Here is a 13,414-nt window from a genome sequence, read left to right on the forward strand (position 1 = left end):
CAGAAGCATTGATCTTGTTCTCTGGAAGCCCAAGAAGGAGGACCAGGATCAGTGGGGGGACGGGAGAAGAAAACAAATTTCCCTCAGCCCAAGACAGAACATTAGAACCCTGCAGAGACAGAGAGGCTGTTAGAAGTAATGAGCCCATCATAACTCCAAGTATTCAACCACAGGAACAAAGCAACAGACGGGTATCCAACTGGACAACCATTCAGACCCCTCCCAACCCTGACTGTGTGACCTCAGGCTTTGGACAGGCTTGCTGCTTGGGGCCGTTTCCTAGGAAAGTAGATGGTGTCCCTGGGTCCGTTTCAGTCCTTGGTTTTACTCTCTCCATCCATCAGCAGCATACCGCTGACAGGCTTTTCTTCGCTGTTCTCGTGGGAGGTCCTGGTGGGAGCAGACTCCCCTGGAAGGCGTCTTCTGGTTCTCTTACCTGTGGACTGTGACCAGCCTCAGGTTGTGCAAACCCCGCAGGAGCTCACTCAGCAGTTCATCCCCAAGTCTGAACCCGGGCAAGCTAGTACTGCCGCTCAGAGCCTAACTATCCCAGCCTCACTCTGCCAAAGGGGTAAGACGTCCCATAACCCTGCTGTCCTGGCATGCCTCCCTTGGTGTGGTCGTGGAGGCCTCTGAGGACCTGTGTCAGCGTGACATTCCTGGGGTCACCAGAGGTCAGGCACCCTGCTGGGGTTCCCATGCATTCTCCCACTTAACTCCAGTTACAGCCGAGTGAGGCAAGAATCATTATTGTTCCCAATTTACCAAGGAAGAGACTCCAACTGACTCTTATTTTCCTAGGGCTGCTATAACAAATTACCACCAAGTGGGTTCAGAATTTATTTTCTCAAATTCCAGAGACCCAAAATCCACAATCAGGGTGTCAGTGAGGATGTGCTCCTTCCAGGGTCTCCAAGGGAGAGTCCTTCCTTGTCCCTGCTGCCTTCTGGAGATTCCAGGTGCCCCTGGCTGCGGCTGCACCCCTCCAGTCTCTGCCTCCATCTTCACTTGGCCTCCCCCTCAGTGTCTGTGTCTCCTGCTCCTCTCATAAGGACACTTGTGGATTTAAGGTCATCCTCTTAATCTCAGATGATCTCATCTCAAAATTCTTAATTACATCAGTAGAGACTCTTTTCTAAATAAGGTCACATTTACAGGTACAGGTCTGAGGACTTGGGTATATCTTTTGGGGAACCACAGTTCAACCCACTACAGACTGGCAGGCATGAAAGTCCTCGCCCAAGATCTCAGAGCTGGTCCACAGCACAGCCAGATGTGAACCTATGTCTAACCGGAGCCCTGTATGTACTCTTTTTTATTTCCCACACTTTGTACTGGTGCACTCTGGTTGTGCATGATGTTGGGATGTGTTCTTACATATTCACACCTGCACACGATGTAGTGATGTTACTTGGCCAACAGCACTCCCCCATATTTTCCCTTTCCCTTCCCACCTCCCTCTCTCTGGTCCCTTTCTTTTTACTATCTCCTTTCAATTGAAGACACCTCTCCACACACCTTTCTTTCTCTTTTTCCTCTCTAGCTTTCACATATGAGAGAAAACATAACCCTTGACCTTATGAGTTTGGTTTATTTCACTTAATTTTCTCAAGTTCCTTCCATTTTCCTGCCAATGACATAATTTTGTTTTTCTTTATGGCTGAATAAAACTCCCTTGTGTATATACACCACATTTTCTGTGTCCATTCATCCGTTGCTGGACACCTAGGCGGGTTCCATAGTTTGGCTATTGTGAATTATGCTGCTGTAAACATGATATGCATGCATCATACCCATAAACAATGTACAGCCCTGTGCTGGTCCAAAGACTTACAGCCCAGCTGACCTGGGAGATTTTGGGGGGCTCTTTGCTGCCCTCTCAGCTGCACATACTCTTAGGAATTAACTCTCTATTCCAAGGTCAACCTCTATTCCAAGGGGCTACCATGCCCTTAAGAACCAGGCAGGGAGCATCAACAGGAAGACAGAGAGCTTAAGGCCGTTCTGAAGGGGAACCTTCTGTGCTGTCAGCTCCCTCTTGCTCTGAGCTGTGCCAGCTCAGTGTGGGCACACTGCAGATATCTTAAGAGAGATGCAAGTTTTTTATGAATTTTATGTACATTTTTCTAATTTTTAAATGAAGGTAACTAATTTAAAAAACAAAAACAAAATTTTTTTTAAAAAACCCTCTTGCAAACACTGAACTAAAGAAAAATAAATAAATAAATGACTCCTGGAGCCCGAGAACCACCAGTTCCTGCCCAAGTCCCATCACCAGGGTCCATGAAATGGTGCCTCCCCTGAATGAGCCCTCTGTTTTAAACGGCCTTCGTTCCCTGTGTGCTGCTAGGACAGAACCAACACTGGGTCACCTCTAACCCACAGGAGTTTCTTTCTCACGGTATGGAGGCTGGGAAGTCCAAGGTCAAGGTGCCAGAATCTGGCACAGACCTTGCTGGGCCATAATATGGTAGAAGGCCTAGGTGGCAGAAGGGAGAAGAGGGCCAGTCTCATCCTTTTATAGGGAACTCGCCCCTGCATAACATCATTAATTCATTCTGAGGGCAGAGCCCCTGTTTCTAGTCACCCCTTAAAGGTCCCACCTCTTAACATTGTTACCAGGTCACTCAGTTTCAACATGCTTGCTTCAAGGACACAGTCCATTAGCCTGGCTGCAGCATCCACTTGGAATATGACCCAGTCTCCTCCCACCCTCCTCTCACTGGTCCTGGAAGTCTCCTCTGGGGTCCAGAGGCAAGCCTGGGTTGGAATCCTGGCTCTGCGGGTTAGGGACTGTGAAGCATCTTGATTTCCCTGTGCTCCACTCCTTCCTCTGTCAATCAAGGTAGTGTTATCTCAAGAAATTATTGTGGGGATTCAAGGAGCTAATATGTATAAAGTGATGTTTTCAGTCTTTCAGTAAATTTGACATTTTGTTATGATTACAAATGTGATTCTAGTTGCTCAGTCATCCCCCCAAAGACTCCAAGCCTCACGCCACCTCTCAGGCCGGAACATCCCTCCTCTCCAACCACCGGCCCGGCCCTTACCAAGCAGCCTCCTTTGAAACACTCCTGCCCATTCTAGTGCATGGAAACATCTGTGTTCTCTAGCCTACCAGGGCCCCTGTGGTTGGACTCTCACAGGCGTCTGCTTCATGTGGCCCATTACCATTAATTAACTTGACAACGCCTATGTCTGGCCTTTCTACACAAATTGTTAGTCCTCTGGAGACAGTGACTGTATGTAGTTCTAAATAACCTGTGGGAAACCTTGCAGGATTACACACACCTAGGTCAGGGGACACTCCACTGAGCGCTGTTCTAGGCACTGAGAATTCATCAGAGACTTATAGCAAAGTCCTTCTCCTTAAAGAACGTACATTTAGGAGGAGGAAATAATGGTAAATGTGTAAATAAATGTATTTATTTTAGAAGATAATTTTAGGTAGTGATCACTTCCACAAAGGAGATGTCTTAGTCTGTTTGGGCTACTATAACAAAACACCATAAACTGGACAACTTATAAACAACAGAAAGTTATTGCTCACAGTTCTAGAGGCTGGTGGCACCAAGCTCAAGGCACTGGCAGATTCCATGTCTGGTGAGAGCCTGCTTCCTTGTTCCCAGACGGTGTCTTCTGTCTGTCCTCTCTTGGTGGAAGGGATGACTGGGTTTCCTTGAGGTTCTTTTATCCGTTCACAGGGCCTTTACATTCACGACCGAATTACCTCCAAAAGGCCTCTCCTAATACCACAACCTTGGGTTAGGATTTCAACATAGGAATTTGGGAAGGATGTGAACTTTCAGACCACAGCAGGAGACAAGGCAGGTGACGGGATGGAGCCCGTAGGAAAGAAGGGGGCAGGGGTCCTTAGCTAGGTGGTCAGATAGGCCTCTCTGCAGAGGCGACTAGTTCCTGAGTGTTGAGCAGCCACGTGGGGACCTTGGGAGAAATTTACAAGCAGGAGGAACAGCAAGCCAAAGGCACCGGGATGAAGTGGCCCTTTTCACGTTTTGGGGACTGAAGAGGAGGCCAGTGGGCAGGAAACAAAAGGAGGCAATGAGAGGGACGAGATCACTTTGGACCTTGTCGACCATGGCAGGGAGCTTATATTTCACTCTAGCTGTGGTTGGGAAGTCCTTGGGGGGGTCATGCAGGCCGATGCCAGCGCCTGATTTACCGCTCTGTGAGCACATTCTGGCTGCTGTGCTGAGCAGACCACAGGGTTCAAGAGCAGAGGCAAGACCACTTGGGAGGCCGTTGGAGCAAAGCAGGAAAGCCCGGACTGGTAGCGTAGGGGTGATGGAAGTCACTGGACCAGGGTGTTTTGGAGGTAGCCCATGAGTTGCTGAAAGGCTGGACATAGGTAACATGGGAAGAAGAAATTCAGGATGCTGTCTAGTGTTTTGCTGAGATGTGTTGCTTCCACTCACAGAGGCAGGGAGGGCTTAGAGAAGACATTTGAATTAAATATCACCAGGTCTGTTTTGTGTGTTGAGTTGAGTTGCTTCATAGCCTCCCAGGCAAAGATGCCCTTAACCCGGGCGTGTAACTCTGGAGGCCTGGCAGAGGTCAGGATGGACATGTAAGTGGGGGATCATCAGTACAGCGATGGCATTTAAGCCCAGGGGACGTCTTGGCTGGAGCCCAAGAGGAGAATTAGAGATGTCAGAAGGCAGGCAGAGGGGCCTGGATTTTAAGCCATTTGGCAGAGGAAGAGGAACCTGAAGAGAAGACTCCAGGGAACAACCTGACGTGGAAGGAAAACCAGTCAAGTATAACGTCAACGGAGACTAAGAGAAAAAAGAGTTTCAAGAAGGGAGAATGATCAGTCAGACTGTAGGACTCTGAGACGTCAAGTCCGCTGAGGGAAGAGAAGCAACCACTGCCTTTGCCACGATGTCAACCACTGGAGACCCAGACCAGGGATGGAGCAGTGTGGTGCAGAGGGACGGAGAGCCTAGGAAGGAGGTCGCTAGAAAATTGGGCACAAGAAGCGTGGAAATAGAAGCCACCTGTGCAAGAATCTTGTGCAATAAATAGCTAGCAAATAAATGGGGTGGTTAATGTGGAGAAAAGGGATGGCTGTTTATTTTTACCATTTTGCTCTAAAAAGTGTCAAGCCTACATGAAATTAGAGCAGCTAATACAATGAATTCCCTGAACCTGACATTGAGTGACAAGATTCATTAAATCACCGTCAATCTTTTTTATCTATAACCACAACTGCCACCACCCACTGGATTCTTTTAAAGAAAAAAAAAAGGAAGTCTGGTTTTTTGAAGATGAGTAATATGAAGGCATGTTTTCAGGCTGGGGAGCATGTTCCGCTGGAGAGGGAAGAAGCGGGTAGTCCCAGGAGAGCTCTCCGCTGCGGAGAGGGAGGACTCCAGCGCCCGGCTGCGGAGAGCAGCCTCCGAGGGAGCGGGCCAGTGTGACTGACTTAGCGAGTCCATGAATTGTCCAGTCCCTTAGTTAAATGGTTAGCTGGTTGGTGGTGAGTTTATTGAATAAGGAAGGTACAGTCTGAGATCCAGGCTCACGCAGGTGGTGGACTCGGGGCTGGAGAAGGAGGTGGTTCTTGTCCTCCCGTCAGTTTCTCCGTAGGTCTGAGTCCAGCTCATCAACCGAGAGTGAGCAGAGCGGCGAGGTGTGGAATGGCGTCTCCAGAGGGAGGGAAGCTCAATGACTGGAAAGGCACAGATGTCGGCTGCACGAGCTGGAAAGGGAGCCCAGGCGACACCACAGGCGACTCTCAGGCAGGGCCCTGCCAGACTCGGCAGAACCAGAGAAGCAGAGTCAGGCCCGGATGGCCCATGGGTCGGCCAAGCCACTGTGACAGAGGGAGAGAGGAGTCAAGAAGGGGACACAGTGCTCCTCCTTGCCAGCTGGGCTGGAGGCCAAGTGACCCAAAGGGGCAGGCGGGAAGTAGGAAGAAGAAAGCTCAAAGGCGGGAGGCCCTGTGGGTCAGTGGAGGCCTTAGAGGAGGTAATGGTAAAGTCAGAATCAGTGCAGGGTGCGTGAAATAGGGTCCCCGGGTACAGTTAATGTTGGTTACAAAGTCAGGGGTGACCCAGGAAGTGGGAACATGGGCAGTAGGGGCCACAGGGATGTGGCTGCTGCCAAGGGTGGAAACAGGTGTAAAGAGAAACACAGCGACCCAGGGACCATCATCAGGACCAAAGAGGAAAATCTGGTGGAGGCCGCAGCTGCCATGTGCTTCCGGGGAGCTGGGGTTCACTAAAACCCCAGGAGGAGAAGTGATTTGGAAATGGCAAAGCACAGTAAGAAAGACCCTGTCCCGCCCAGACAACGGAGCATGGGGGCTGCTGGAAGAAAACAGTGTCACCTGCAGGACAGGTGGCAAGCTGCGGGAAGTGAAGAGGAGGATTTGTGAGGACAGGAAACAGTGGCTGCATGGTCAGAGGATGGGCGTCCTGAACAACATGGAGGGATGGGCCCGCATGGTGGGGCCAACCTGGGGTTGGCTGAGCTCTGGAGATAGGGGTGTGGGACAAGAGAGGGCTCACCTGGTGGTCTTGAGTGTGCTGGGTTGGGGACAGCTGAAGTCCAGGGTATTTAGCTGGAAGATGCAGGTCCCTGGGAGATGCTTGAAGACCCTGGGTGTCAGCTTCTTAAACCGTGTTCTGGGCTGTGTCAGCTTGGGGCAAGTTCTAGGGTGGTCAGTCCCTCCCGCGGCCAGAATGTGGTACTCCACAAATACTTCTGGAAAGAGGGTGGGTAGGAAGGAGGATTTACAGCACACTGCTGACTTCCCTTCCTGCTCAACCACATCTGATTTTCCTCCCTGGGCTTTGCAATTTCCTTCCCCACTTGGAGAGGTTGCTCGGGGTGCAGAGCCCTGGCTGGTGCCCCTGGTTGCTGGCTTGACTGTGCTTCTATTTGAGCTCCTGCCTCGTCTTCCACAGCCTGTGGGCTCTTTGAGGGCAGGGGCAATGTGTTCCATTCTGTATTGGTTGCCGTCTGCCTGATAGTTGGCAAAAGGATCAAATCAGAGTGTAGCCCAAAGATGGGAATTGTCAAACAAGATCGCTGCCTTTCCAGCTTATCCCCAAGGGCTGAGAAGTTCCCAGTTTGGCAACTCTGGGTTTACAGAGGGCTGGAGATCTGCTCAGATGGACCTTCCATCTTGGGATACAAGTCCAAGTGAATAAGATGGTCTTTACTACCATAAAGAATTGGAAGGCAAGTTCAGGAAAAGACAAATAAGGCCAAATCATCTAATTTAGACAGTAATACACAAAAAAAGTTTGTGTGTGTGTGTGTGTGTGTGTGTGTGTGTGTGTGTGTTGCTGGGGGTACAACCCAGGGCCTCGCACATGCAAAGCAAACCCTCTATGCTGAGCTACACCCCAGTCCTCAAAAAATAAATATCAACACAGCATTGCTTGGCAAAGTTGGCAAACTAACTGACTCCATTCCCCACACCTCTGTAATTCTAGCAGAAAAATGGCGGCTGTAGTCCATTTGCCATCTGCAATTACACTGCAAAAGATGGAAGGACCTGCACCTGCAAGGCGAACTACACTGGGGATGGATTTACCTGCCGTGGCAACATCTACCAGGTAACACAAGACACGTCTCCACAAAGTAAACTCTACTTCCCTAGGTGTGCTGAGAACTCAGGTGGTGCACGGAGGTGCAAGAGCTTGATAAAATGGAAAGCTCTACAAAACTGTGACAGGATATTTTTATATAATTTGGCAATGAAAAAGAATTGTGGTTACCCACAATTCACTTGACCTGGGAAAGAGTGAGTTGGAAAGAGTTCAGATTGCCCAGCTGTTGTGGGTTTGAAGGCACACCTGCAGGGTAGTAACATTCCAGCTCTGAGCATAGGATATCACCTTTGGGTATCCGTGTTTGACTCTGTAAAAGGAAATAATAATGGTACCAGCCCTTTCCAGTTGTGTTCCATTGTATTTACAATGATGTGTGCACCAGACCCAGTATGGTAACTCAGAAGGATCCCCGTGACACACTGTGTGGGTCACACTGTGTGTTTCTTTGTGTGTCCCCACCCCTGCACCTATACCAGACCTAAAGAATGAGACAGGACCATACGTGCAGGCTTCTACTTGGCTGATCAAATATTCATGCTAACTGAAAAGCCAAATCTGCCATAAACTTTTAACTGATGTTTTTAAGTATTTCAACTATGTTTGAAACATTTTTGTAAATATTTGAAGTATTATTTTAAAAATTTTCTCAAAGCTCAATTGCTTTTGGAAATGACTGAATCTTTCACAAAATCAGACATAGATTTCAGAAAGGTTTGGCAACACAGTGTGTCCACACGGTCATTTGAATATCAGTCATGAGACTCCAAAGAGAGCCATTGGTGCAGATTTTCAGAGGAGGGGCTGGTGGGTACTTGCAACCTTAGAAAAATTGTCCCACAACAACTCTGTATCATTCCCGCATGTGACTCACAGGCTTAAAGTAAAACCACCGTGTCTTTGTTTGCAGGAGCTTCCCAAGGACCCAAACACCTCCCAGTATTTCTTCCAGATCCAGGTGAGAAGGTGCGGGTGGCCAGCTGTGGGAGCTGGGGCTGGGCCGGGTGCGGCTCAGCGGCAGAGTGCTTGCCTGCCTGCGCCAGGCCCTGGGCTCCACCCCGGCACCGCAAAAGAAAACCTTTAATTATGACCGTTGGATCTCAAGCCAGACACAGGATAAAGTTGTGGCCTTCAGTTGGTGGAGGTGGAAGAAGGTCTCACCCTGGTGTCTGGACTCAGCCCTGTTTTTGTGAGCTGTATCTTTTGGGTCTCAGGTGAGCAGCGTGTAGGAAAGGGATGAACACTCACTGGCCCTGTTCTACCTGCAAGAATGCAGCACAGTCGCGTGACACGTGGACACTTCGTGCGTGGTGGCCTCTTAAGATCATAATAGAGCTGACAATTTCTACTCACCTGGTAACATTGTAGCCATTGTGATGTCATAGGATGACATCGTAGCCATTTGCTATGGTGATGTCATAGACACTGTGATGTTATAGGGTGACTTAGCCTTTGGCTATGGTGACATCGTAGCCGTTGTGATGTCATAGGGTGACATCATAGCCATTGGTCATGGTGACATCATAGGGTGACACACCACTCACATGTTTGTGGTGATGCTGGTGTGAAAAAACCTGGGCTGGCATGTGTGTTTGTGTCTTGGTTTTTCACAAGAGTGTTTAAAACCAAAAATAGAAAAATAGAAAAATTCTTAAAGCAAAAGAACGTAAGACAGAAAATATGTGTGCGCACCCATGCAATTTGGTGCATTTTAAATTGTGATGTTATAGGGTGACATAGCCATTGGCTATGGTGACATCATAGACATTGTGATGTCATAGGGTGACAACATAATCAAAAGAGTCCAAAAGTTTTTATAAAGTTTGAAGTAGAAAAGTGGGCTGGGATGTAGCTCAGCTGGTACAGCGCTTGCCTCGCATGCGCAAGGCCCAGGGTTCAATCCCCAGCACCGCAAAAAAAAGTGAACTTATTATCAAAGAAAAACACCTCTTTATAACTGCAGCCTGACCTGAGTGCAGAGCTCAGTGGTGTCCTTGCCACCACCACTCCCCACTCGCTGACCACCCAGGACGTCCTTGTCCTGCGAGCTCCGTTCAAGTGGCCAGGTGGTGGGCCACTGAGTTTCCCTTCCGTCCTAGCTTCCCTGGGCCTGTTCTGTGCTTAGACACCGTTTCTGCTCCTCACAGCACACAGCGCAGTCCCGCGAGCCAGGAGCCCTGGCTGCACCGAGAGCCCAGGTGTGAGGTAGCGGCGCCACCTAGGTCTGTGCTGCTCACACGTGGCAATGCATGTCTCAGAGTGAGTCCATGGTTCAGTGACTCGCGACTGCACCTGAGAAAGCTCCGCCACACCAGAGGAAAGGAAGGACTGGGGCAGCTGGTGAACACTTGAGGTGAAAGTCTGAAGTCTGGTTTCTTTGCACATTGTGCATCTGAATAATCACTAAAAACTAGAAGAAAGCGTAGTTCACTGAAGCAACACTGTTAGGTTGGAATTGCAAGAAGATGATTCTAACAGCGAATCATCTTGGTTTTTATGTTTATATGATTATCCTGATTGTGCAAAATATTGACATGGAGAAGAAGTTGCTGGAAAAGAAAATCTGAAAATAATAGGTCTTGCTTCTAGCTGGTAGGATTATTTTCAAACTCTTTAATACAATGAGCATGTGTTAATTTTAAAATTGGAAAAGAATAAATGTGATCTCAGTGGCAGAGGATCTGGGCTCACCTGGAATTCCAGACTAAAACCCAGGTCCCCGCATCGGATTCCCCTCCGCTCTCAGCGCCCACTCTCTCTGGTCCGTCTTTGAGCCCCTGCGGGCGTCTGTGTTAAGAGGAAGCCTCTCACCTGCGTTGTGTAAGTGCCTGACGGACGCTCCGCCTTCCCTCCCGCAGACGCATGTCATTCGAGAACTGGCTGGGCCTGGCTCCTTCACTGTTTTTGCACCTCTGTCTTCAGCCTTTGACAAGGAACCCCAGGTACGCTGGAGGCTGTGTGGGTGGAGGAGGCTTGGGGTTAGAATGTGATTTGAGGACCTTGCACTGGGACCAACAGCGGTGACCTTTCTGAGCAGGAGACCTAGGACCAGGAGGAGCTGAGTGACAACAGAAGGGGCTGCTTCTCAGCATAGGGACCACTGTCAAGAGAAGCAAGGACATTTGTAATACAGAGCAGGAAGCTGGAGGGGATTAATAAGTCTCAAGTGTCTCTGCTAGACAGAAAAGAAGGAAGGAAGGAAGGATGGATGGATGGAAGAGAAAGGAAGAAAGAAAGAAAGGAAAGAAAGAAAGAAAGAAAGAAAGAAAGAAAGAAAGAAAGAAAGAAAGAAAGAAAGAAAGAAAGAAAGAAGAAAGGAGAGAGAGAGAGAAAGTAAGTCAGGAGCAAGGGAAGATGCTAGATTAAAGGCATTTAAGTAGGTCCTTGTCTTGCAGGACTTATCAGAGCCTTGCTGTTTGCTGGGTTTTCAGGCTGTTACCCATTAGTAGTAGAGGTAACTACCATTTACTGAGCATGCTGTTCTGAGTGCCTGACCTACACACACTCAACTGGTCTTCACAACAACCTTGTGAACCGAGTGCTGCTATCTTTCCCATCTTACAGTCAGGACACTGAGAGAGCTAATTTCCCAAGATCATCTGACTAGCAGGTGGTGGAGCAAGGATATATTCATTTTTGTTTTTGTTTTTGTAGTTGTTGCTTTGTTTTGTATCGGGGTTCTGGGGATCAAACCCAGGAATTGGCACGTGCTGATCAAGCTCTGTACCCCTGAGCTACATCCCCAGTCCCTGTCCCCAAAGCTTGGGCACAAAAACAGTCTTTTCTCTGTTTGATTGTGCATTACAGTTGTACATAAGGGTGGGGCTCACGGTCACATACTTGTGCATGCACACAACATAGCAAAGTAATTTGTCCAAGATCATTCCCCAGTACACAAAAATAATTAGAAACATAATTTGTCATTTTTTTTAATGCATCAAAGGAATTATCATGGAATCTTGAGAATATTGTGGGCATTTTATGATACTGACTTTAAGGTTTGCATTTTTCATTCTAAATGGAGGTAACAGCATGATCTCTCCCAATCCTAAAGATTTAAAGGTGGCCCTGCCATCCCTCGGAGAAGGGGACATTTCCCAGGGCCTTTCCCTGGAAGATTCTCTTTGAGGAGCAGGTCGCGGGGCTTGGGAGGCGACCGTGTTGTGAGATGCTGGGCCAGAGGCACATGAGGCCCTGCCATTCCGAGCGTCCACCGTGAGGCAGGGAAGGAACCTGGCCTCTTCCTGCCTCCTGCCAGAACGGCCTCTGCCCTGTGACCTGACTCAAACCACGCCTGGCGCCCACTGCCACAGTCGGGGTGGGAGGAGATGGGGCCAGCGTGGAGCAGAGCAGGCCAGAGAGCAGGTCCCAGCAAAAGGGCCTGCCTCTGGCCTGAGCCCCTGGCCTCCTGTGACAGATCAAAGACTGGGACAGACAAGGCCAAATGCCCCAGATTCTTCGCTATCACGTGGTCGCCTGCCAGCAGCTGCTACTGGAGAACCTGAAACTGACCCCAAACGCTACTTCCCTCCAAGGAGAGCAGATTGTCATCTCCGTCTCTCAGGTCAGCGCATCTGCCTGTCCTCCCAGGGCCTCTCTCTCCTCCTATTCCTTAGAGTAATACCAGCTATCGTGACTACTAACCTACGGTGAGTGATTCCTGCATGCAGACGTTATTCTAAGTCTTTTATATGTACTAACTCATTTAATTCTCAAAACACCCCCATTATGTAAAAATGCTACTATTATCCCCAATTTCCAAACAAGGAAACTGAGCTCAGACAGGTTAAGTAACTTGTCCAAGGTCACACAGCAAAAAAACTCACTGAGCTTAAATTCAAATTCAGAAGCAGGCAAAGGGGTGAAGTAATAATGATAGAGAGAAAATGTATTAAAAAAAAAAACAATTCTGAAATGCTTGTTTATTGCATATTTCAGAAGTGCCTGACTGTTGTGTTTGATTATATATTATTTGCTATTAACTTCTCCAGGTGAAAATTACATTCCTGTCTTGGTTTTCCTTTTATAATCATAATTTTTTTAAAGTGCTCAAATAACTTGGATCTTTGGACTTTGCTCCTGATGATTTAACATATTACAAAAGCATCCTCTGAGAAGCTATTTTGTGTCTGTTTTTCCTTGTGTTCATTTTTTTTTTTTTTTTCTTTTCTGGTTGATTTCAGGATACAGTATACTTAAACAATAAGGCTAAGATCATATCCAGTGATGTCATCACTACTAATGGAATCATCCATATTATAGACAAATTACTATCTCCCCAAAACTTGCTTATCACCCCCAGAGACACCTCCGGGAAGATTCTGGTAGGTGAACTTGCTGTCAAGTCCTCAGCACAGGTGATTTAACACCACTATGTCCATGCTGACTCAGCATCCCTGTGAAACAGTTTAGCTGCTGCTTCAATCTCAAACTATCACTAAAAGCCTAGTAAACATTAGTGTTAGAAGATCAAAACAAGTAAAGGTCTATTTTGAATCAATACATGCATTTTATAAGTTTTTGTTTAGTGTCTGCAAGGGCAGGTGATGATAGATAAGTACGTAGGAGATCAATAGATAGATAGATAGATAGATAGATAGATAGATAGATAGATATCACTAAACTAAACCTGAAGTAAAACTCCTTCCAATGGACATAAAAAACACTTTAACTCTTATTTTTATTTATTAGTATTAGAAGGACCTGGGTCCTTCATTGCAGACCAAATAATCCACTATACCTCTCTTATACAAAAAGGAGCTTCTTAAGATACTAGGTACAGTATCTTAAGGCATGGTGAGACATGCCTGCAATCCCAGCAGCTTGGGAGG

The 13,414-nt window shown here is 47.8% G+C and overlaps 1 protein-coding gene across 1 annotated transcript in view; it reads left to right on the top strand.

Annotated features, from left to right (window-relative positions):
• Positions 1-13,414, top strand: part of Stab2 (stabilin 2) — a 155,650-nt gene that overhangs the window by 109,137 nt on the left and 33,099 nt on the right. The window contains 5 exon segments of the mRNA XM_047551615.1: positions 7,470-7,589; positions 8,494-8,541; positions 10,442-10,525; positions 12,001-12,147; positions 12,767-12,907. Coding sequence (XP_047407571.1) covers positions 7,470-7,589; positions 8,494-8,541; positions 10,442-10,525; positions 12,001-12,147; positions 12,767-12,907 — 540 coding nt within the window.

Source organism: Sciurus carolinensis, chromosome 4, assembly GCF_902686445.1.
Source record: "Sciurus carolinensis chromosome 4, mSciCar1.2, whole genome shotgun sequence".
Taxonomy (NCBI): domain Eukaryota; kingdom Metazoa; phylum Chordata; class Mammalia; order Rodentia; family Sciuridae; genus Sciurus; species Sciurus carolinensis.